This window comes from Condylura cristata, unplaced genomic scaffold, assembly GCF_000260355.1.
Source record: "Condylura cristata isolate star-nosed mole 26May11 unplaced genomic scaffold, ConCri1.0 scaffold00029, whole genome shotgun sequence".
Lineage (NCBI taxonomy): Eukaryota > Metazoa > Chordata > Mammalia > Eulipotyphla > Talpidae > Condylura > Condylura cristata.
Window position 1 is genome coordinate 19,453,531 of NW_004567130.1, and position 24,113 is coordinate 19,477,643.

Below are 24,113 nucleotides of genomic sequence, written 5' to 3' on the forward strand. Positions count from 1 at the left end.
AAAAAAAAAAAAAAAAAGTAGTTTGAATCTTCAGGTTGTTCTAAAATGTTGCCAAACCCATGCTGCTACTTTAACAGAGAGAAATCTGAATTTTAGTATCCCAGTGTTTTTTTTTCTCACAGAGAAAGTGCATCTATCTGCCAAGCGCATGACCTCATGTGCTTCAGATAGAAAGTGGCTATGGTGCGTGACTGCCTGGGTTCAGACGATGCTAGACCCCATGCAAGTGTTACGGGGGTGGGGGCGGCGTGGGAGGGCAGACGAGGGTGGCTGAAACCTCTGATATCCGACCCCTCTGGATTTCCTGCAGGAGAAAAGGTTCTACAGGACGACGAGTTCACCTGTGACCTCTTCCGCTTCCTCCAGCTGCTTTGTGAAGGGCACAACTCAGGTTTGTGAGCCCCCGGTGTGGGGCATCGGATGGTGCCCAGGGAAAGTACTTTGAAACCAGTTATAATGGGGGCTTGGTCGTTTCAATTATGTTCCATCCTTTGACTCGACTTACAGTTCTTGAGCATTGATCTGAAGGCATGAGGACCATGACACTTTATAGATCACCTTGTTGTTTTGACAGTCCTTCGCCACCATTTCACTGATTCTTACCAATTATTATGATACAGAAAATCAGTGGCAGGTGAAGAAATATTTCGACTAGGTAGACATCTGTAGGGAAAATAGCTAGCTATGTTCTTTTGCACACTTCTTTTTAAAGGTTTATTTGTGCATATAAAAACAGAATAGCGGGGAACAGAATAGGTGGATTGACTGACATACACTGCTGAGGGGAGAAGTGGGCAGGTCAGGAGAGGTCTGCTGTGCCCTGTGGGTCACCCCCGTGTCCGGGGATCAAACTCGTGTTGCAGTGACCGCTGATAGGATCATAGTGTTGAGCCTTAACCCCTTGTGTCACCAAGGAGGCCCCCGTACCACTTGTTTTAACCAGGAAGTCTACTTCATTGTATTACTAATATAATATATTCCCATTCATTTCTAGTCAATGTTCCACTCTATTTGTATTTTAAGCTCTCTACCAGACTTGTATGTACATCATGAAGAAACAAACTATCTCTTCATTTTACCTTTGTTTCACCAGTACTTACCACAGTCCTGAGGAACAGATGATCACTGAATAAATAACCATATTCTAAGAATACAAACCCCAGGCCCTCCCTGGTGGTGCAGCAGGTCAGGACGCAGCACTGCAGCTGGCCGCAGCTGCGAGTTCGATCCCCGCCCGGAGGTGACCCTCAGGCCGCAGCAGACCTCTCCTGTCTCCCCGCTGCTCTCCTCAGCAGTGGACCTAGTCCATCTGCCTGTTCTGCTCCCTGCTCTGTCTCTGGTGAATCCTGTCACTGCTCCTGTGCTTCTGGCCTGTACCCCAGTTCTGTATGCATAAATAAATAAATCTTTTTTAAAAAACTGCATCATATTTAAAAATGTCATTCGCATATCCAAACCTCAGAATCAACAAGTAGGTGTTAGCTACCTCCTGTCCAAATTGAATATTGATAAGCTGTGAAGTACCTTGATAGCTTTTGGGAGTGATCATTCACTTCTATGGGAAATCTAAATTATTTCTTATTAAGATTTTTAGACAACACTGCCATCAACAAAGATTTTGTTTGCTGGCACATTATTTACTTTTGAAGTTATTCAAATAGCTCAACTCATTTTGAACATTTCAGTGGGCTTTAAATAACATATTTTGATCTTACATAGATTTTCAAAATTATCTGAGAACCCAGACTGGCAATAATACAACTGTCAACATAATCATCTCCACTGTAGACTACCTACTGAGAGTTCAGGTAAGTCTGCTTAGAGATTAGAGGGAATCAAATAAAAGGAAGTGGTTAGCTGAATAGTGTGAACAGTTATGAAAGTGACATGTTTTCATGTCACTTAGGAGTGGACAGAGTTGCTCAAGGTATTGTCGTTGACTACCATCTTTCAGCACGATGTAGGGTGAAATGTTCCTGTCGATTTGCCTTTGGCTTCTACTTTGCTTATTTTTGTTCTCTAAGTGAAAACCCTCCCTTGCCTTTTTGGTTCGATGGCACTTTAAATTCTGTGTCACTTTGTAAAGAACCTACATGATCAGCTGCTCGTTCTACACTCGGTAGGCAAATGAGGAAAGTATTTGAAATGTTCTTAAGAATGGGAAAGAAGACTTTCAAATTACCTGCCACATGCTTAAATTATAACCTATGGTTAGTTCTTTTCAGTTGTCCTAATATTTGGATTAATTTTCAATTCAGATTAGTATCCATCACTTAAAAATCCTTCTTACATTGCAGTGGTATTTATGTAGTAATAAAATTACATAGTAATATTATATGTTAATACTATAGTGTTACTATATAGTAATATTTAGTTTCCTAAGTATTAAAAACACTGTACACCTTTCATTACCCTCATGAGAGAAGCCATTTTAGTACTTTAGAAAACCACCAACCATATTTCCCACGTTCTCGCCTTATTCTTCGCAAGTATAAAGTCCCAATTCTTTTAAAACTTAATAGAGAAAAAAGTGCATTTCCGAAGCTAAATTTCCTTCAAAACATGAGTGATTGTTGAAAGCACCCTGTTTGGAAAGATTAATCTTATTTAGACATTTGTTATTTAGATGTTATTACTATGCATAAATAGCTCAGCCTGTTTCTTCAGGGACAGTGAAAAAAGCAAGGGCCATTCTGACCAAGGAAATGTTACTACCTTTTGCTGGAGTAAAGGAGACTAGATGTCTGTAACCAAAAAAATACTAGTCCCTGATTTGTCTCATTTTTGTGCTCTCATAGCAAACATTTAATTTTGCTTGATGGTTAAATAGAAATTAACTTGATGAATCCATATGTCTGTGAAGTTCAAGGTCATCTGAGAGAAGGATTCTGAAAGCTAAGTTCTCTGCTGTTTCTCTCTAGGTGTCATTTATATCTGTGGAGGATGTGCCCATTCTGTATACCCGAGGAGATGTTGCCAGTCGTATACCTCACATATATCTTTGTTTACTTCCAAACTGTAATTTACAGTGATTCCCTCCCACAGAACCCAAGTGCGCAGATTAATGGTGGCTTCAGAATATCCCTCAATCTTGTCATTCCTTTTGTCCAGGAGTCAATTAGTGATTTCTATTGGTACTATTCTGGAAAAGATGTGATTGATGAACAAGGACAACGGAATTTCTCCAAAGCAATTCAAGTAGCAAAACAAGTCTTCAACACACTCACAGAATATATTCAGGTAAACATTTCTGCTCTTTGAAAAAAGAAAAAAGATGCTCAATGCCCTGAGACTCTCCCTGTCATCAGCTACATCTCCAGCTGACCCTTGCACAGATTCCTAGCGAATCATCGCCACTAGGACATTAGGCGGAGGCGGTCAGTCATACTCCCACAGGTGGTCGTTTCGGCCCACTGGCCCCTCGGCCAAGTGTACACGCCGGAAGCCGGCAATGGGGCTGAGATGTGAATTACAGCCAGCGAGCTCGCGTCGCCATTTGGAAGGCTGAGATGTGAACTCTTTGGAGGCATCAACCGTAACACTGAAATTATGTGTATATGAAGAATAAAGCAAATCAGTATTTTTATTAAAATGGTGAAAGTTATATATATAAGCACTCAGAAATTTTAAGGAAGGGAAAGGCAAAGAGCATAACATTCTGCATGCTACTCCAGTAAAAATGAGAAAGTTTTACAGAAATTTTATCAACTAGAAAATAGTATTTACCATTTTTTAAAAATACTCCTTTGTTTTATTCTTCGTAAGCAAGTCTTCTAGTCTTGCCCTGCAAATTTTAAAAGATATCATAAATTCTGTTCTTTTTTTTTTTTTAATCAACCAGGAAAATTTCCCCATTTCTTAGAAGAACAAGCCAGCCATCTTTTTTTTTGTCTTCTTTGGCAATGTTCCAAATCATCCCAGCCAGTCATTGTGTCTGAAAGTCCATAACTAGGGTAAAACAAGAGCTTGCTTATTATAGCTTGCTTCCTCAGACTAAACAACATTTTGTTGGGGGAATAAAGTTAAGTAAAATAACAGATTGTATGCTGGGTCTAGCATAGTTACAGGTGTTTCTGGAATGACGGGTGGGTGACTGGTGGCCGGAGGAAGCCGGCCAAGTGGTGGCTAGTAGACGGCTTGTTCCTCACCACCCTGGGCTCCTTCTCTTCTTTGGATCTCACTAAAATGCCTCGAAGGATCTCACTTTTTCTGTTTTGTCTCTGGGTACAAAGAGAACCATGATGTTAACATTCCATATGGAAAAGCTGCACTTGACAATTCTTTGCTTGAACTCCAACATTCTAACTCAGGAGTGTGTTCTGGTTTCTGTTTGCTTCCACCTTTCCTCTTCCTCCTCCCAGTCCTGTAGCCCAGGATTCCTCAGTTGAGGCTGCCGGAGGGAGGAGGCGTAGGGAGGGGAGCTCGGGACACAACCCCCCTCGGGACGAGTGAGTGCATGGGGCTGGCCTTCCAGGGACACCTGCATTTCTTCTCTGAGGAGAGAAGGACCCTCTCACTGCTTTTAGTGACTGAACAATGCCCGTGTTCCCACCTGGTTTTGAATCATCCCATGGGCTCCGTGCTGCTTGCACCTCTTACCCGCCTTGGAATCACATCACCCTTTGAGATAGGCACCGTCAAATTGTGCTGGGCAAGGCGACTCCGTATTGAGCAGCTCTTACGAGAAACGTGTTTTCTGCTCACCCTTTGTCTTTCACACTTCTGACAAACCTTGCCCTGCCCAACTTCCCCCACCTGGAGACAGAAACCAGGCACTTCTGCTGACTCTCTGTCTCCTCGCTCAAGCTCTTTTGCTCTTAGCAAAGCAGCCCTTCCCTTCTCCTCGGAGGGTGGGGGAGCTGCCAGGCTGGCAAAGAGCCAGAGCTCTCTTCACTTCAAAACCTCTAAAATCTTCCTTTTCTGCTCCATCCTTTTCATATGCTGACGGTGGAGAGATGTATTCATGCTTTCCCTTTTCCTGAGTACTGAGTCCCTCACCTTCTTTGGGTTGTCTTGCTTCTTTTTCTGTCTGTGACACTATTTAGCAGTAGACACAATCCCCTCAAGGCTGCAGCATAATCTTAGGCTCTCTTTATTCAAGGTAGGAACTTCTGATTAATTTTGCTGTAGCCCAAACAACTGGACTCTTGTCCTTTAAATAGGAGAAAACAAACCCAGAAACGAGTCTATTCCAGGAAACTATTCTTTCCTCTTAGTGTCTTATTATTCATACAGAAACAGCATGAATATCCTTGGTAAAGACCTTTTGGGGGGAGTGGGGATGCTCAGTGTTTCAGAGAAGAGCTGCTTGTCTCCTCAGGGGACTAGCCCTTCCTGTCCCCATCTGTCTTTTCATGTGGGGTTCCTCCCTCATCAGACAGCCATTGAGTGCAAGCTACGTAGACACTAAGTTCACTTGTGCCTTGAGTGCAAGTTTGCTTCGCAGCTGAGGGGTCAGGGGTGACTGCTGTGTCTGTTTCTGCCGCAGGGTCCTTGCACGGGGAACCAGCAGAGCCTGGCGCACAGCAGGCTGTGGGACGCTGTGGTGGGTTTTCTCCACGTGTTTGCTCACATGCAGATGAAGCTGTCTCAGGTAACGCCTCCCCCGCCCTCGGTGACCCCCAGAGGCTGCAATCACCAGCAAACGAGCCATACTTTCTCCTATCTGGGTATTCTCGATAATTCTAGATCCGTTCTTTATCTTTCCCGCTACATAAAAAAGAGAATGTATATTTTCAATGAGATAATTCTATCTAGGCTGGGAAGAGACAGAAACCGTTATTCAAATCTGAGGAGGAGGAGATCAAGGAATTGGATTTAGCAGAGAAATAAAGCAATGCAGTCCCCAAACACTGCCCACTTCACAGTCCATCACAGATGCTTCTGGGCCCATTATCCCTGGAATGTTCCTCCGCTTTACAGATAATGTAGAAAATATTTGCAGTCTGCTACCAAACCCTTGTTAAAGGGAGACAATTTTTTCTAACATAAGAGTAAACAAGCAATTGTTTCCAAGAGATGACACTTTATCCGTAAGCAAGAAATTTAACTATGTGAAAATCAGAGAAAAAACAGATCTAGGGATCCACAGTAAAAAATAAGCATATTTTCCACCTCCTTATAATGTGAATGTGAGAGTGGATATTGAAAACTAGTATGTTGTTTTCTCACTACGGTTTCATTTGAAGCTAAGAGAAATATAGAAAAATTCTTAAAACGAATGTTCCATAAGTCTGTCACTTTGATGTGGCGAAGTTTGATGCCAGGTGCTGAGACGTGGCGTATTGGTCCGAAGGTGGGTATTTTGCAGGTGTCAGGTAGAGGAAAGTCCAGTAGATTTAAAGTGTGAAGAAGGCCCGTCTTGGCCCGCCTTTTCACTCATGTGCCCCAGGATGGGAACCAGCTCCTTGTCCTCCGTTCTGAACTGGCCCCCTCGAGGCCAGCAGGAGCTTACAGTGCAGCATAGACACAGCCAGACCCTGGGTGAAGTGACAAACGGAGTTTGTGTACATCTTGAAGTCAGAAGGAGTCGCCTTGGACTTCACTTTATTGGATATGTACAGTGGCAATGGGTAATTGGAGGGTAGGAAGGGTTGAACAAGGACTCAGAAGGGCCAGAGAAAATGCTCTTACGAGGGGTGGCCAGAATAAATGAGTCAGCAGCTGGGTGTGTCAGCTGAGGTAGGAATTGCCTCTGACTAGAAGGTGGGAGACACAGTCCTATCCTCAGCGTCACCGGAACAGACGCTACGTTCTCCTGGTAGCCTTGAATTTCTCAGACAAGCTCTCTGGGAGGCGAGGGGCTTCTTAGGGATGAAGACTTCAGCTGTTGGAAGCAAAGTTCTTCTATGCAAATCAAGACCAACGCTTAGTCAAGAAAGGGCTCAGAGAAGCCTAGCTAGAATTGGACCAAGGGAGAATTTTGGTAAATGTAAATAGCTGCTGGTGACGTCAGGTAAATCAGGGACTATCCTGATTCTTTCATCGTTTTGTTTAGTCAGTAAACAAAATGAAAAGAAACCAAATGCATATTCTCACGAGAGAGTTGCCATCTGCTGTATTTCTGGCATTCTAGTGCCCTCTGAGGGTACTTTGCAATTATTCAGTTACTGTTCAAGGTAATAACTATTTAGCAACAAGTCTCTTCCCTCCAGAAATATAGAGCTTTAGTTTTATATATAGCAAAAAATCCAAGTGAATAAAATCACACCTTGCAGATTTTTTTCAAAGGAAAAATATAGTTGAAAATGTGATGATTTGGGAGATGATGACCTAGATGTGTGTATTCCATGTTTCAGTGAGCACAGTGAGAGACATAATATATCCATACACAGGTTTTTAATTCATGTTGAAAATCCAGAGCTAAACCAAGCCAAAAATTTTTAACCAGAAAAAAATCCATTTAGAAAAAGTGGTAATTAACAAAGCGGTATGCATCGTTAGTGCAGGAAATGTGTGTAGCCTCTTTGGTTAGGTTCATGGAAGAGAAGTTTATCTCCTCGCACTGGCTGTTTTCCCCAGGACCAGTTACTTTTTGTAGAATATGTGCCATCTTTACGTATAGGTTAGACAAAGCTGGACAGTCATTTCAAGGCAAGGTGCTCAATGTCCAGAAGCCCGCGGCCGTAGCTGGTACTGGAGCATGTCCCGGTTCATCATTTGCTGGCCTCGCGGAACACGTTGGCTGTCCTTTCATGAGTAAACACGAGCTCCAAGGGACAGTAGATGCTCCGCAATCCTGCACTGAGTCTATGTTTAACGAACGACACGCATTTGTCCTTCCGGTCCAGTCCCTGTGCAGCGCTGACTGTTAGAGCAGCCTGTGAGAGTTAGGATGATGCTCTCGCTACATGTTTTGCATAAGTGATCCAAATGCTCTCTGTTGACGTTTCAGGATTCCAGTCAAATTGAGCTACTGAAAGAACTGATGGATCTCCAGAAGGACATGGTGGTCATGCTGCTGTCCATGCTAGAAGGTAGTCTCCATTTCTATTTCCAGCTTCCCTTTTTTCTTCCACGGTCAGTGCCGATACACATTTGCTTCTGGTGTCAGCTTGCCGCCAAGAATAAGACGTCAACACTGAGATGGAATGGAGGCCTGGGTCTGCTGTGCTGTTTTCTCTTTAGTTCTTAAAAAAAAAAGAAACCCTGCCTATCTCCACCTACATGGCCACCTAATGAAGCAGCTGCACCTCTAGCAATGCTTTTCAGCTCACCCTGTTGCACTAGAGACGAGCGTGCGTGTGTTTATAAAAAGTGGGGATTGCGGACATTTGGTTAACTCCGAATGCTGCTTGAGCGGACTGCCTCGGCGCAGTCTGTTGGTCAAGTCCCACAGGAGGTCTGTAGAATCCCCAGCCCATGGAGGCAGTTGCGAGAGGCCACATGCTCTCCACATGTCTTTCTGAGTTTTATTCGCTGACCACAACCCCCTTCCTTCACATGGCATCTGCCCTCTGCCAGGCGGAAGGGCAGCCAGTTAAGAGCGTCCAGTCCAGGTCCACCACCACTGCCTGGGACCCTGCTCCCTCCTCCTGCCAGGGCCTCTCCAGGTCCACCTCCCATGTGCATCTCCCTCCTCTGTGAGTGAGGCAGACTGAGGTGAGACTTCGGCGAAACCAGGTGAATGCAGCCAGCTCAACTACAGACCGCTGGCCCGTCGGTAGCTATGCTTTTTTCTTAAATCCTTCCTAACTTTGTCTCTCGTGGTCTCTGAATCTGTTGCACCTTGTATAACTGTGCTTTGATCAAGGTGCTGGTCCCGTTAGTGCTGGTGTTTCAGAGACGCACAATCACTTAAAGCTTGTGGTTGGCAGCCAGCTTATAGCCTCTGAGCAGACTCCTCTTGCCTTGACCGCCATCACAGTTTCAGTGTAAGGCAAGTAACAGCTGCCCCCGAAATGCAGCAGCAACAGCATCTGTCATGGTGGCAATTTGTAGTTAATCTCTGGCAGTGTGCAGGCTACGCACTTAGTGCTTGTATAATCCAAATGCCAGCTTCATGAATTTGGTGGCGTCATGATCACTGTTTTGCAAATGAAGAAACTGGGGTACAGAAAAGCCAGGAAACCTGTCCAAGTGTGCAGCAAGTAGCTGGTAGCACCTAGATTCAAACTCAGGCACCCACCTCCTGCACCCAAACTCTTGACCGAGGCGCTTCCTGCCTCGCTGATGGATCCTGCTCTCTTGTCAGCCTGCATCTTTCTTCTCCAGTCCGCCTTTGTGTCCCCGAGAATGCTGTGTGGCTCTGTGACTGGGAATGTTATGGGATTTTCTCAAGTTCATCAGCCATCTGCCATTTTCATTTTTTCTTGGATTTACATGTTTTTATTGAGCTAGCATTGAGATAGAATATTAACTTCAGGCATGCACCATAAAGGTGTGGTACCTGTATGTTGTGTGAATTAATTACCATCAGACGCTGGTCTGACAACTGCCATCACTCAGATACTAAACTTTTTTCTTGGAATGAGAATCTTTTTTTTTTTTTTTAAATTGAGATAACATTGGGTTACAAACTTACGTAAGTGTAAACATTCTGGAACATAAGAGATGTGGAGAGATGCTTTACTTTGGAAGTCAGAAAGAACAGATAGTTGACCTCACAGGCTCTGTTTGAAGATCTGGCCTTGCCCTCAATGATCATGTTGCAAAGGGCATTTCAGTTTTGCCTCACTAAACCTCAGTTTCCGCAAAAGCAAAGTGAGAATTAGTAAAAAGCTACTTGTCTTACAGCTAAGTAAACATTAAGCCAAGTATTGTCTGAAGAACTGTGTAAATGTTCGTTTTTATGATAAATGAAACAATTTTAGTTTCTGGTTTGAGGATATAAATGCCTGCCCCATTTTTCTTTATTCTAACAATATTTCTTATTTGAGCAGTTAGAGGGGAAAAATTCAGCTTGGTTCAAAATGTCTGTGTGCGTGTGTGTGTGTGTTGTCAAATTACTTCCGTGTAGTCACCTTGCAAACGAGTGTTTACACATCACTATCCATCTTTTCCTCTGACGTGTACATTGCAAGCCAAACAAGGCACTATCCTCACCATGATGTGGTGTAAATTCTGTATTACTGTCTTCTCTGTACATACTGGTTTGATTGGGCGTGTTCATTTTGAACAAATGTGATTCTTTGCCACCAGGTAATGTTGTCAATGGAACCATTGGCAAACAGATGGTCGATATGCTCGTGGAATCTTCCAACAACGTGGAGATGATTCTCAAGTTTTTCGACATGTTCTTAAAGCTAAAGGATCTGACATCCTCTGATACATTTAAAGACTACGACCCCGACGGCAAGGGCGTCATTTCCAAGAGGGACTTCCACAAAGCCATGGAGAGCCATAAGCACTACACGCAGTCAGAAACAGAGTTTCTCCTGTCCTGCGCAGAGACAGATGAAAACGAGACCCTCGACTATGAAGAGTTTGTCAAACGTTTCCACGAACCCGCAAAGGACATCAGCTTCAATGTCGCTGTCCTTCTGACGAATCTCTCTGAGCACATGCCCAACGACACCCGCCTGCAGACATTCCTGGAGTTAGCAGAAAGCGTGCTGAATTACTTCCAGCCCTTTCTCGGCCGCATCGAGATCATGGGCAGCGCCAAGCGCATTGAGCGGGTTTACTTTGAAATCAGTGAGTCCAGCCGCACCCAGTGGGAGAAGCCCCAGGTCAAGGAGTCCAAAAGACAGTTCATATTCGACGTGGTCAACGAAGGGGGCGAGAAAGAGAAGATGGAGCTCTTCGTCAGCTTCTGTGAGGACACCATATTTGAGATGCAGCTGGCGGCTCAGATCTCAGAGTCGGATCTGAACGAGAGGGCCGTCAATAAGGAAGACAGCGAGAGGGAGAAGCCCGAGGAGCAGGGCCCGCGGATGGGCTTCTTCTCCGTCCTGACGGTCCAGTCGGCCCTGCTTGCTCTCAGGTACAATATCCTGGCCCTGATGCGAATGCTCAGTCTGAAGAGCCTGAAGAAGCAGGTGAAGAAAGTGAAGAAGATGACCGTGAGGGACATGCTCACCGCCTTCTTCGCGTCCTACTGGAGCGTGGCCGTGGGCCTCCTGCACGTCGTGGCCAGCGTGGCCAGGGGCTTTTTCCGCATCACTTGCAGCGTCCTGCTGGGGGGCAGCCTAGTAGAGGGTGCTAAGAAGATCAAAGTTGCAGAGCTGCTGGCCAACATGCCAGATCCCACTCAGGACGAGGTGAGAGGGGACGGAGAGGAGAGTGAGAGGAAGCCCCTGGAGGCTGCCCTGCCCTCTGAAGACCTGGCGGACTTAAAGGAACTGGCAGAGGAAAGTGACCTTCTTTCCGACATATTTGGTTTGGACCTGAAGAGAGAAGGAGGGCAGTACAAGCTTATTCCGCACAATCCGAATGCTGGCCTCGGCGACCTCATTGGCAGCCCCGTCCCCATGCCCGAGGTGCACGAGAAATCCCAGGTGAGGTATACCGGAGCCACGGCGGCTCTCGGGACTTCAGGTGGGCGCGACACTTGAACTTTGTACGGACCAGCTCTCGCTAGCATCAGCGTGGGGTTAAAGATGCCCCTGTGAATTTCTAGAAGGGAGGGACTTGCGGGTAGGCCAAGCGCAGCTGTTTTTTTTTTTTTTTTAAGATTTATTTATGCACACAGAATAGGGGTACAGGCCAGAGGTGCGGGTGGGGGTGGGTGAGAAGATTCCCTAGACACAGAGCGGGGAGCAGAACAGTCACATGGATGAAGTCCACTGCTGAGGGGAGCAGCAGGCGGGCCAGGAGAGGTCTGCCGCACCCTGTGAGTCACCTCCGGGGTGGAGATCGGACTCACTGCAGTGCTGCGTCCAACCGGCTATGCCACCAGGGAGGGCCCAAGCTCAGCTTTTTAAAATCCTTTACAGATGATTGAATAATCTTAAACCATTAAGGTGCAACCTTAATTACCTACTCTGATGAGCGTCGAAAGGTAAGCTGTCCACAGCTGGGAGGGCTTATCAGGTTCTAACACCACCGAGTACCATCGTCAACTAAAGAAATAAATAGGATGTGGGTACTTCTTTTGAATTCCCTTAAAGAGTTTATTGGTGAGATAACTACCCCCCCACACACACACGCAACCTAGACAACGACTGTGATAAATGAGGGCAGGAAGCAGTGAAGGCTGCGTCATGTTGAGAAAATGGAAGTGCACATGGCTAAGGTGGATCTGAGCAGGTGGGACTCGGTTGGCCCTGAAAGCTGAGATCTGAGTAGGTGGATGAGATGTAGAAGGGCATTTCTGAAACAAGGGACAGGTGAGAAGTGGCCCAGGAAACTGACCCAACTCTGGATGGGAGGAAGGACGGCGGGGCGGCGGAGTGAGGGGACCTGGGCACCTCATCACGCACAGGGCTGAGTGGCAGAGGTGCCCTCATCTGACGGTGGCGGTCATCCTGCTTTCCTTTGTCCCTCGGATTCATTCAAGGAGCAGAAGGCAAAGGAAGAAGAAAAAGAGGAAAAGGAGGAAACCAAGTCGGAGCCTGAGAAAGCAGAGTGAGTGTGGCTTCCGTGTGCTCTGAGCTGTTCTGTGTGTGTTCTTTCTCGTGCTCTTTCTCTGGGGGTGTCATGCAAAATGCCCCTTGAGAAGATCCGGCCCCTCGATGGCAAGGCGCTGGCATGAGGCCCCAGCCCGGAAGTCTGTGCTCCGCAGCCGTGAGGATCCTGCCTGTGTGTCTCTGGGCACAAAAGACTCAGTAATTGCATGTACTATGCTCCGCAAGAGGTTTCAAATCAGGCCTCTTTCTGTTCTGGTAAACAAGGGCAGAAATGAGCTTTCTGATTGCCATTGTATAGAATCCTTGTGGGGATGGTGTTCCTCAAGGTATAGTCCCAGGGCTGCAGGAGTAAAAACTGCCTGGATTGTTAAAACCAGTATCCCCGGTGGGCTCATCAGCGTTATCAGTCAGCAGGTGCATTGTGGGGCCCAGAAATCATTCAACCAACTCTCCTGGAGCTGTGTCGCAGCACAGTCACACATGTAGCAATCAGAATAAAGAGCTGGACGTGAAGCAGTTATAATGTATGTTTTCCACACATCGTTTATATTAATAATTAAAATCTGTGTCTTCACCTGTTTTAAAATAGTTTTGTATGTGCATTTTTAAAAATCAGGGATATGAAAGATTTAAGCGCCTGGAGTACAACTCACCATCTCATATAACATTTATTTTTTCTCCTCTAGTCTGTAATTTCCCTCCCCTATTTAAATTTCTAGACTGTTAGTTATCCTTCACCATCAACGCTGGCCACTGTCATAGTCTTGTACTGTTAGATCAGTTGGGGTCACGGCCATGGAAATGGCTCTTTAGTGACAAATAGATACATACAGCAGAACCTTAGAGTCATTTCAACAGCAGTTCTTAATGTTAGCAAGCTCTTCTGGACTAGGGTGGAGCACTGGCTAAGTATCTATGCGCTATATGTAAGTGACTGCACAGACCCCTAAATCCACTTGTGTGTATCCTGGGTCGTCTGTTCCTGGAGGATTTCAGGGATCACATCTCAGGGCTTCCAGGTCCATTGTTGTCTGCAAAATCAGTACATTGGCAACCAGCGCGTACACCTCTGGTCTTACATCCTAATGGCAGCGTTAAAGATTGTGTTAAGTTTTTGCTGAACATTGAACCTGAAAAATCCTAGCTTAAAAAGCGGGTATACTGGAAAGTCAGAGCAAAGCGATGCAGCCAAAAATCATGCCGTCACTGTTACCTGTGTTAGCTGAATATCTGTATTACAGGGTTAGAGAGGAATGAGCTGCGTGCAGATGTAAAGGTACCTCAAGTCTGCAAATTACCCACTTCTACAAGGCTTTATAAATAAGCAGTCCGTGCCTGAATTCTAAAATTCTAACTACTATGATTCTTTAGATAGGACGTTTTAAAAAATGACTCTGTGACGTGTGTGGGTGTTCTAACACAAAACTCGTTTCCTTCTTTAATTTCAAATACTTCCTTCATTTGTGTTCACAGAGGAGAAGATGGAGAAAAAGAAGAAAAAGCCAAAGAAGACAAGGAGAAACAGAAGTCGAGGCAGCTGCACACACATCGGTATGGAGAGCCAGAGGCCCCCGAGTCGGCATTCTGGAAGAAAATCATAGCGTATCAGCAAAAACTGCTAGTAAGATGCTTCAGAATGAATATTGTTCTTGATATGTTGGGAGACCTGAATTAGGCTCAGTGCACACCTGCTCGTCTTCCTGGGCTGACAGTCGGGAAACCGAGTCACCCTGCAGTGTTTATTTCCCACTGGTGTGTGTCTTCTTTTCGTAACGATTGCCTGTGGCCCACGTGTCCGTGACGCCAAACCACGACTTCTACACACGCCAGCTGGAACCATGTGGTTTCTGGACTGCCAGTGTCGCCCAGGAAGACTTCAGGGCCAGTCAGTGGTGTGTCCCGAGGCCCCACTCTTTGCAGGCCACTGCGGGAAACGCTGCAACACATTCAGGCCAAATCAGTCCAAGGCCACAGGGACTCGTCGTGAGGCTCCAGTACCAGGCTACCTTGTACTCCAGAACACCACGCTTCCATGAAAACCACACAGGACATGGGCCCGGTCTTCAGCGGTCCTTTCCCGTCATCTCTGAGAGTCAGAACTTTTGCATGGTCACCGACTTCATCCAATCTGTGTCTTTGGTCTTCCTCGGTTGTATCCTCCTCCCGGTCTTATAGAAATATAGTGTCACGAGCTAACTTTCCATCGATAGTAAGGTCTACTCAATATTATTCTCTCCGTAGAAACAAGAGTTAAACATTGAAAGAGAAAAGATAGCACTTTAGGTCGAAAGAAATTTTGCAGTAAAGCTCCCTCAATTTGTAAAATATATTTTCATACTTAAAGCAGAGGAGGTGGAGTTGTTGTTATATTCTCATTTTCACCCAACATGGAACGCTCAGCGTTGTAGCTTAAAAGGCCTCACCATCTGCGTGTGCCTATGGACGTAATAATGAACACACCGTTTGAAAGCAGGAGCGCTTGGGAGCGAGGCTTCAGAGTGAAGCCACAGAAGCTACTTACTGGCAGTGTCAGGCCTGGAAACTGAGGACAGCACTCCTCCTCATAAGGCCACTGGGAAGCAAAATCATACTTAGTGTTTGCAGCCTCTGAGAAATAAAACAGATGACAGAGAAACTCGGTACACTGTAGAATTTCACCTGTCAGGGAAAGCGGGTTGTCCTTGGCGGGCAAACATTGCACATATGTGTGAACATGTATGCATGAGATTTATGTAACTTATGCAAATACATTTTACTTGATATTTTTAACTAGGCTTTCTTAAACTGCTTCGTGTCTGCTAACGGTCTTTATCATCAAGGGACATGAGTGTTTTCTGGGCAACTGGATAGTACTGATCGGACATGTCTCAGTGGCCTGGAGGCAGGTGCAGTACAGACAGACCCTCTTGCTTTCCGCCCCCGACACAGAAGTGCAGAATTGTCTGAAGCACGTATCGGGGCTTTATTCCATCGTTCTGCCTCAGGCTTCACATGTTCTCTTCTCTCCGCCATTCCTCTTTCCCTGCTGTTTTGCCATTTGCCACTCTCTTCTCCCAAACCTGCCTGCAGGGGCCTACATAAGGCGACATCAGTCTGCCACTGGCCCCTGGCCCCCAAGTCTTTATCCTCCCAGCTCAGATAACCAAGGGAATTACTTTGTCCAACCCTTAGCCTTCTCCGTAACCTATTTCTCCTCTAGTTTTTTTCCAGCTCAATAAAAGACCCCAACCATTTTCTTAGTTCCCCAGACCCCCACATCCAGAAGTTGCCACTGGAACCTTCTCTTTCTCTCCCACTGCAAGTCTAGTTCAGTAATTCCCAGCTCTCCCTGTCAAATATCCAGACTATCCAGTTCTCACTATCTCTACAGCCGTCGCCATCCCAACCACCCCCATCAGCCGCCTCTCTTCCTCCACTTCTGGAATACCTTCTGCTTCCACTCTTGCCTCCTGTCATCCATGTTCACGCAGCACTAGAATGATGCTCATTAAGTCAGACTCTGATCGCATTAAGTCACCAGTAGCTCCTCTGATAGCTCCCATCTCGCCTACAGTAGAACAACAATTCCACTATTAGTAATAAAGTTAACTGTTTTTTCCTAGATTGGTGAATCCTCATAGCAAACATATGAGAGAGTTTCTGTTGTTATTCCACTGAATAAGTACTAAAGTGATGCTATAAAAGTTACTTATTCACGCCCCACAATTAGATAGTGGGGGGTGGGGTGGGTGGGGCTTTGTGTTCAGGCAGTGTGGCCCCAAATAAGAAACCGAATCACTGCACTGTGGGGACTATACGAGCCTTTTTTTTTTTTATTAAAAAGTTTATTTTTACATCATTTTGCACATTTTTTTTTTCATCTCAATTGTAATCCCCACGGGTTTCCCATCACCAAATCACCCCTGTGCCACCACCATAGTCCCGTGCATTTCCCTCCCTTCCCCCCCCCATCTATATGAGCCTTTTTGGAGGCCTGTAGAGCTCAGCTGCTCTGCTGCCTGCCAACCCCCCCCCTCTGTGCTTCCATCTTAGTGGTCCTCAAACACCCCTGTCGCTGCTGTGAGCTTGTCTCGCTCAGGACGGTTGCCCTCCATGCTTTCTCTTTCCCAGCTACTCACTTGCTTTGCTCCCAGGCAGCATTGAGGCCTCTGCTCAGATTTCGCCTCCTGAGACATAACTTCCCTGACCAAATAGAGACCTAAAAGGGCACCCCCCTTCCCTCAACTTGGATTTCTTTTCTTCATAGCATTTAGCATCATCTAAAGTTCTGTCTGTTTATCCGTGGTCACTCATTTGATGTGTCGTAATAGTTGCCATGACTAGGTAGAGAGGGAATGGTATAGGGTGCAAGGTTGAATGAGCTTTTTTATCTTTACTATTTGTCTCTTCCGTGTTAGCCCAAAGTGCCTTCCTCCTCATTGTGTCTACAGCACCAAGAATGGTAACCTATACTTAGCTGACCCTCTAGAAATAGTTTTGAGAAAACTAATGAACGCTTTATTAAAACTGCAGATGTTAAGTCCCTTGATCCAATGACCTTTTAATATAATTTTTTTTCCTTCAGAATTACTTTGCTCGCAACTTCTACAACATGAGAATGTTGGCCTTATTTGTCGCATTTGCAATCAATTTCATCTTGCTCTTTTATAAGGTAGGTGCTTCTTAGTCTTTTAATAATCAGATCAGTTTAAATCTACCAATGGACTGAATTTAATGCAACCCACTAGTGAACACATCTTATATTTACTCTAAATATTGGTGAGGGGGTACGGATGGATTTGTTCCTCCAAACTAGAAAAGAAATAGCTGACCTGAGAGTGTTTGATGCAGCAATGGGATGGCCTGTCATCTTAATAATCAGACTGAACCGAATATCTTACTTCTTACTTTACCTGGGTTTGGCATACCTTATTACATTATATTATTTGGGTAATTGAGAAGGTAGATAGATTCCTAAGTTTTAGCTGCATGCATTCATGTCTTCACAAATCTTGGTTAGATTAGATTGAAGTTAAAAAGCATGTTCATTTTCTGCTGTTGGTTTTTGTAAAGCTCTCTCTGTAGCTTTTGGTTTTAGCCTTTTCTTTGTATAACGACTGCACACCTGGTCTCACACATCCATTTGCTGACGAGACTGGGTTTCCATTTCTTGTTTACACTGCTCTCTTAAAGGAATTGACCTGATTATGCTTTAAATGATTTGAATCAGGTCTCCACTTCTTCTGTGGCTGAAGGGAAGGAACTCCCCTCTCGCAGTTCAAGTGAACAAGCCAAAATCAGCACCCTGGACAGCGACTCACAAAGACTCATCGCTGTTCACTACGTCCTGGAGGAGAGCAGTGGTTACATGGAGCCCACCTTGCGCATCTTAGCTATTCTGCACACTGTCATTTCTTTCTTCTGCATCATTGGATACTACTGCTTGAAAGTAAGCTAGTAAGGCACCAAGGTACCCGTTTGTGTTTGTGTATGTGCCTGTCTGTCGCAGGCTGGACTTTGGGGAGAGTGGACTTTGAGGCAGTAACAACGTGCATGCCATTTGTCAGGAAATATGCTGTGGGCAAACCCCTGTGGGACTAGAGGAAGAAACAGGGTAGGGCAGAAAGCAAGCCTGGCCTGAGTCTGAACACAGCTGGGTGCAGCTGTGGGCCTTGGGCTGAGAATGAGATGCCCTCTCACAGCTGTCCTGGGCTGTGGTGTTGCAGCCTGGTTTTTAGAACTCCATGTGAACCAGCCTGTATTTGTCATGCTTTTATTACTTTTAGCACTGCCCTGGAAGGACATATGCTTATTTTATTGGAACTTTCTCTTTCACGCTAGTAATTATTCCCACAGCCTCACCTATAACTTGATCCCACAGAAGTGACTCAGACCTGCATCTCCTAACAGTGTTCCAGTGTCTTAGGAATTACGACAGACATCATACTGATCCCATGAGTCATTTTGATTGCCCCTTATTGAGCGTGTGTCTGTTGCTATACTTGGCAGAAATGCTTTGCAGTAAGTGACACTTCACACAAAATATAGTGCACCTCTCTCCTTAGAGCCCTACCAAGGGAACAGTAGATTTTAGTGAATTGTTCTCAAGATAGTCTTTCTGAGTGCCCAGGGCTATGTATTACCTTTGCAAGTCTCTGCCTTTTTCTAGCAAGGCGCCTTTCCACTGTATACCTTTATTGCACTGTTTTATGCCTCTGATTATGAAGCTTCCAGACTTTCGAATGACCAAACCCTAGAGTAAAATACAAGGCTCCATATCTGTCTTCAGAAACTCCTGCCTCTCCTTTTTCTTCCTTTATTAATTGGGCAGGAAAATGATATTCCCAGATACTTCTAGAATGTTTGTATCTTTGTTACATCTGTGACATATATGAATCTGTGACTTTGCTTCTGTCCATAGCAAAAGAGAATAAATCTGTTCTAGAGATATTTTGGCAACCTGACAAAGATTTTTGCTGATGTTAAAAATAAAATTTGTCTCTAACTAACATGGGCATGCTGAGTATGGAATTATTAAAGAGATTCCTCAAATATAACCCTGCAGATTTGAGAAGCATAGTTTGGAATTTTAGAAACATTCTCTATTTTACTGCATCTACTCATATCATGAAATATATATACATATACATATATATATATACATATACATATATATATACACACACACATATGTGTGCAAAAGGAAAATAATTTTGCATCTTTTTCTCTTTAATATTTAAAAGTGCTCTCATTAGTGTAATTACCTGTGAGCTTTTGTGTGTTTAAGTGTGCATATTTATGATATCTTTTCTAGCTTCTATTTTTCAAAACCTTCTACACATTTCTTTCTGCCTGAATATAGCCGATTCGTTTTCACTCAGTTTCTAACTTCCTGGAAGTAACATGGGAAATAAGTCTTTCCAAAGCTGTTTCGTGCAGATAGCAACCACAGGCGATGCCTATAAATCTAAACTAATTTTAGCATGTTTATTTTTCATATGTAGGTCCCATTGGTTATTTTTAAGAGAGAAAAGGAAGTAGCACGGAAATTGGAATTTGATGGACTTTATATCACAGAACAGCCTTCCGAAGATGACATTAAAGGCCAGTGGGATAGACTTGTCATCAACACACAGTGAGTACAGAATTCTGTGAGCTGCTCTGCTCAAAACTTCCGAGATAGGAAGTACTTTGTGGAATTTATGCAGGTTTGCCAGAAGTGGGGCAGAGGTGCTAGATAATTACATATTCACTCAAGAAAATCAGAAGACTAGGTTTAAGCACCGTGACCTTCATAGTGGGGGCCATCGGTTTCTGCCTTCTGAGCTCTAATTCCTTCATCAAAAATGGCTGAGTCCATTTCCACAGCACTGATGGAAATTCGCGTTCATTATTCGGTGCTCAGGAAAGTGAGCAGTGGGGGGCACAGGACCTGCGGTGGGGGGTGAGCGAGGCTAAAAGTACAGAGGGTGGCGAGAAGTACTCACTAAGGCAAGGCTCTCATTAAAAGCAATAACATTGAATTTCATGCTTTTTATGTATCTGAGTGGTAAAATTCCAGGTGGAACCATCAAGCAGCCTAGCATAGAGCTGACATTTAAAATGTAAGACAAAAAAAAAAAAAAAACAATGTCTTCCTTTTTTTAATATGCATGACTTGACTTTATGAAATCAGATCCAGAATACAGTTTTAAACCCATCACAAAAGCATAATCTTCTTCCATAAAATGTATTAGTGATACAGTATTTTTTGAGGAGTTTAGATTACTCAAGAGAAAAACACCTTGCTTGTACGGTAATTAGTTTTATTTATACTTAAAAAGCTATTTCTGAGATAGCCTGAGTCTTCAGAAGAGGATGTGTGTCTTGTCAGTATTTACTCTAAATCCCCTGTCTAGCTTAGCATCAGTCGTGAGCTGTTAAAAGTCAGTCTGACCAAGTCTGTCTTGGCCATGAACTATTTATTAGGGTCCCTGAGTCACTGTTTATTAGGGTGCCTGCGGCACGTTTTCGTGTCACACATAGAGACTGCTTGAGTTAACTGTTGGGGTTGAGATATTGTCACCTAATAAAAAAAAAACAGTGGCCGGCTTTTAAGTACTTTAACTAGTAACGACAGTTACATTCTAAAGACTCATTAACAATTGGGACAGTGGAAATATTGACCCAATAGAAGTAAATAAAAAATACAACATGTCAGCTTGTTAATGTTTATATTCTTTGTTACACTGTGAACTCATGGTATTTTATTTTTTGTGATTTACATGTAATGGTTATTTCATCATTGAAAGTAGTATGTTTTGCATGATACAAAATTATGAAATAAGATTAAGATGGAGAACTAATTCATTGTCATTTTGTGAATGGAAGAATACAGGTTTACATATTGTTTTGTATGTATCAAGCAATGTTCATATATCATTTTTAAAGGATGCTGTTTTACTTCTATACTTTTATATCTTTCAGGTCATTTCCCAACAATTACTGGGACAAATTTGTTAAAAGAAAGGTAATATTTCCTAGAAGGATACATTCTCAATTTTTTTCTTAAAGTGAAATTCAGATTTGAATTTGATGTCGCTTACATGTAGAATGAGAGATTGGGGTGTACCTTCTCTGCTTACTAAGGTCACTTCAAAGTACAATAGAATTAAAGATGAATTTCAGAAAGAATACATAGGAAATTTGTAGGCTGCAGCTATAAAACAACAGGTATTGCTTCATCTACTCAGTCCAACTCTGGTGAATAAACCATTCTCACTCCATACAAGAATTTTCTTTGTGACTGCTTGGGAAACCTAAGTTAGCTGAAAGCCACTTTCTGATGAGATAGTTGGTATAAATTATCGGGACTGGGTTCCTTCTTTAGTCTAAGGAAATAAAGTTGCTGGAAAACAACCAAAGGCTGCATTTTATTTTTTTTTTTTTACTGTAACTTTAAAACCTTTTTTACTTCCATCAGGCTTCACTGATGTAGACTGACTCAGAGGGTGTTAGCATACAGAAACCAAAGTCAGCTGTGACTGTTGCACCTACTAACACTCAGATGTTGAGGGTTCATGGCCATCTCTGTGTTCCCTACCACAGAGGATTTTAACATATCGATCATGGTTTGTTTTTAGGATTTATTTATTTATGCACACAAGAAATGGGGTGCAGGCCAGGGGTGTGGGAGGTGAGAGGGTTCAGCAGCAACAGAAATACAGAGTAGAAACAGCAACGAGACCTTTGTGCACGTTCACAGATGAGGTTACATAGTGGCCGAGGCTAACAAAAGCCTTTCTTTCTCCTGCTCCCAGGTCATGGATAAATATGGAGAATTCTACGGCCGAGACAGAATCAGCGAGTTACTTGGAATGGACAAAGCCGCCTTGGATTTCAGCGACGCGAGGGAGAAGAGAAAGCCCAAGAGAGACAGCTCCCTCTCTGCGGCGTGAGTGTCACTCCCCTTCTGTCCTGTAGGTCGAGGCTGAAGGCACAGAAAGTCAGACTGCCTGAACTTGCAGGTGCATTGACTTCCCTCTGAGTCAGAGGGACTAAGGGAAACTGTAAATGTGTGTGAAGCCTATTTCTGGCTTCTGGGCATTGTGAACCACTGGTGATTGAACTTGAACTTGACCTCCTCACTGTGGAAGGCAGCCTCTTGTTGTCTTTGTAAAGCAGGAAATTGCTAGTATTTATCTTCTTCGATTTGCCTTTGTTCGCCTTAGATGCCACTTGAGGCATAGGAAATCTTATGCAAAAGCTAACACGTGATTGTTTTTCTGATGGTTCCTATCTGGAAAAGAGGACATTTTCTTATTTTCCATACAAGAGAGCTATGCAGCCCTTTTGTTCCTAATGTTTGAAGCTCATATTATATTTTACTATCTAGTAAGGAAACACTGTGGTGTCATATTATTGAAAGTTTATTTTTTTAATGTATTTTTTTAAAGATTTATTTATTTATGCATACAGACTGGGATACAGGCCAGAGGTGCAGGGGTGGCAAGAGGCTTCACCAGAGACAGAGTGGGGAGCAGAACAGGCAGATCTGTGAAGTCCACTGCTGAGGGGAGCAGCGGGCGGGTCAGGAGAGGTCTGCCACGCCCTGTGGGTCACCTCTGGGGCAGGCGGGGATTGAACTCATGCGGAAGTGGCTTCAGCCTCTCAGTGTTGTGCTTTAACCCGCTGCGCCACCAGGGAGGGCCTGAAAATTTATTTTAAGTGAGGAACTTACCAAACGGCTCCCATGGAACAGTATTACGATGAAACTAGAAATCACCTGAGATTGACTTTCTCACACCCAGTGAATGCAGATATATTGTATATGTGGGTTGCTTTCTCTTTTTGCAAATTTAATCAGTCATAATGCTGTAATATGTGTAAGTCGTACCTGCTTTGTAATTTAAAACTTTACTGTAGCCACTTAACTTTAGGAGAAATATTAATAGTGATTTTCCTTTCAAAACCTTTCCTGTGTGTGTATTTTTGGCCTTCAGTTGATTAGGAATGAGATGACTACTTGGAAAGTGTAAGTATTTAAACTTCTGTAGAGCAGAAGCTTATTTTGTCTTAGGTAAATATTTTAGCTAGCATTGAAACGTTGTTTGTCTGACCTGTTTCAATGGTCATAGAGTTTCTTTTTAATCTACCTGAAAGCTTGTTTGAGCTACTTAGGTCTTTTAAAAATAGTGTGAGTCCAGCTGGAAAGAAATTAATTTAGAGCCAAAGTATTTGTGTGGGTGATGGGTAACTGTAAGAACAAAAATGTGGACCTTAAATACTACGCGGCTGTATGGAGGCGGAGCGGTTGCCAGTCTTACTGATGAAGGCTCTCACTGAAAGTGCCCCATAAAACGCGGGGTGCTGGACCACCTACCATTCTCATATCTCTGGCAAGCCACATAGAATTAAATGCTTTTACTGAGAAAAGTGATCAAATTTGTGATTCTGAAAAATAAGTCTGTGAAATGAGAAAGTTAAGACGTTTTTACTTTGGACAAACAATTTTAAATGAGTGGCATTTCCTTCTGTTTTTCACAGTAAATGCAGGTTTGATTCTTAACAAAATTCTAAATTAATGTGGCTTTTCCTAAGTCTTTACATATGAATAATAATATTAAAAGAATGAAGATTTAATGAAAGGAGCATATCACCAGGAAGATGATTTAGTGTGTTCTTTTCTTCAAGTGTTTAGAAAGATCATGTTTTAAAGGATTATCTGCTTTATGACAATGTTGTGACTGTCGTCTTAATGTGCACACCTGAATTCAAGGATGACTGATGTATCTATTTGTGTGTATATGCATCAGTCAAATAGATGGGACACGGTATCTGCACATTTAAGTAGGCAGGTGGCCAGCCTGCCTCTCAGGGATACAGTGGCTGCCAGCTTACAAAGCCTGTGGCCATCTTCATTTCTGACCTCATGAAAGTCAGGGGAAACTCAGGTCTCAAACCATCTGGAAAAACTCTTCAACTTTCAGCTCATAGTTTACCCCTGAGCCATGATCGGTGGCACAAGAAATATTATGCCCTGATTGACCTAAATCAACCAGGGCCCCTCCTCGGCAGTGAGGTGAGACCCACCCACATGTCACCCACTGTGCAGAGAAGTAATGGTGTGGATCTCAAAAGGGATAG

The 24,113-nt window shown here is 43.8% G+C and overlaps 1 protein-coding gene across 1 annotated transcript in view; it reads left to right on the top strand.

The window, feature by feature from the left end:
- Positions 1-24,113, top strand: part of RYR2 (ryanodine receptor 2 (cardiac)) — a 385,785-nt gene that overhangs the window by 341,223 nt on the left and 20,449 nt on the right. The window contains exons 87-99 of the mRNA XM_012730855.1: positions 311-391; positions 1,720-1,808; positions 3,112-3,240; positions 5,489-5,593; positions 7,895-7,976; positions 10,141-11,438; positions 12,440-12,507; positions 13,983-14,130; positions 17,074-17,160; positions 17,719-17,937; positions 19,493-19,623; positions 20,955-20,997; positions 21,788-21,921. Coding sequence (XP_012586309.1) covers positions 311-391; positions 1,720-1,808; positions 3,112-3,240; positions 5,489-5,593; positions 7,895-7,976; positions 10,141-11,438; positions 12,440-12,507; positions 13,983-14,130; positions 17,074-17,160; positions 17,719-17,937; positions 19,493-19,623; positions 20,955-20,997; positions 21,788-21,921 — 2,614 coding nt within the window. The remainder of the gene's footprint in view (positions 1-310; positions 392-1,719; positions 1,809-3,111; positions 3,241-5,488; positions 5,594-7,894; positions 7,977-10,140; positions 11,439-12,439; positions 12,508-13,982; positions 14,131-17,073; positions 17,161-17,718; positions 17,938-19,492; positions 19,624-20,954; positions 20,998-21,787; positions 21,922-24,113) is intronic.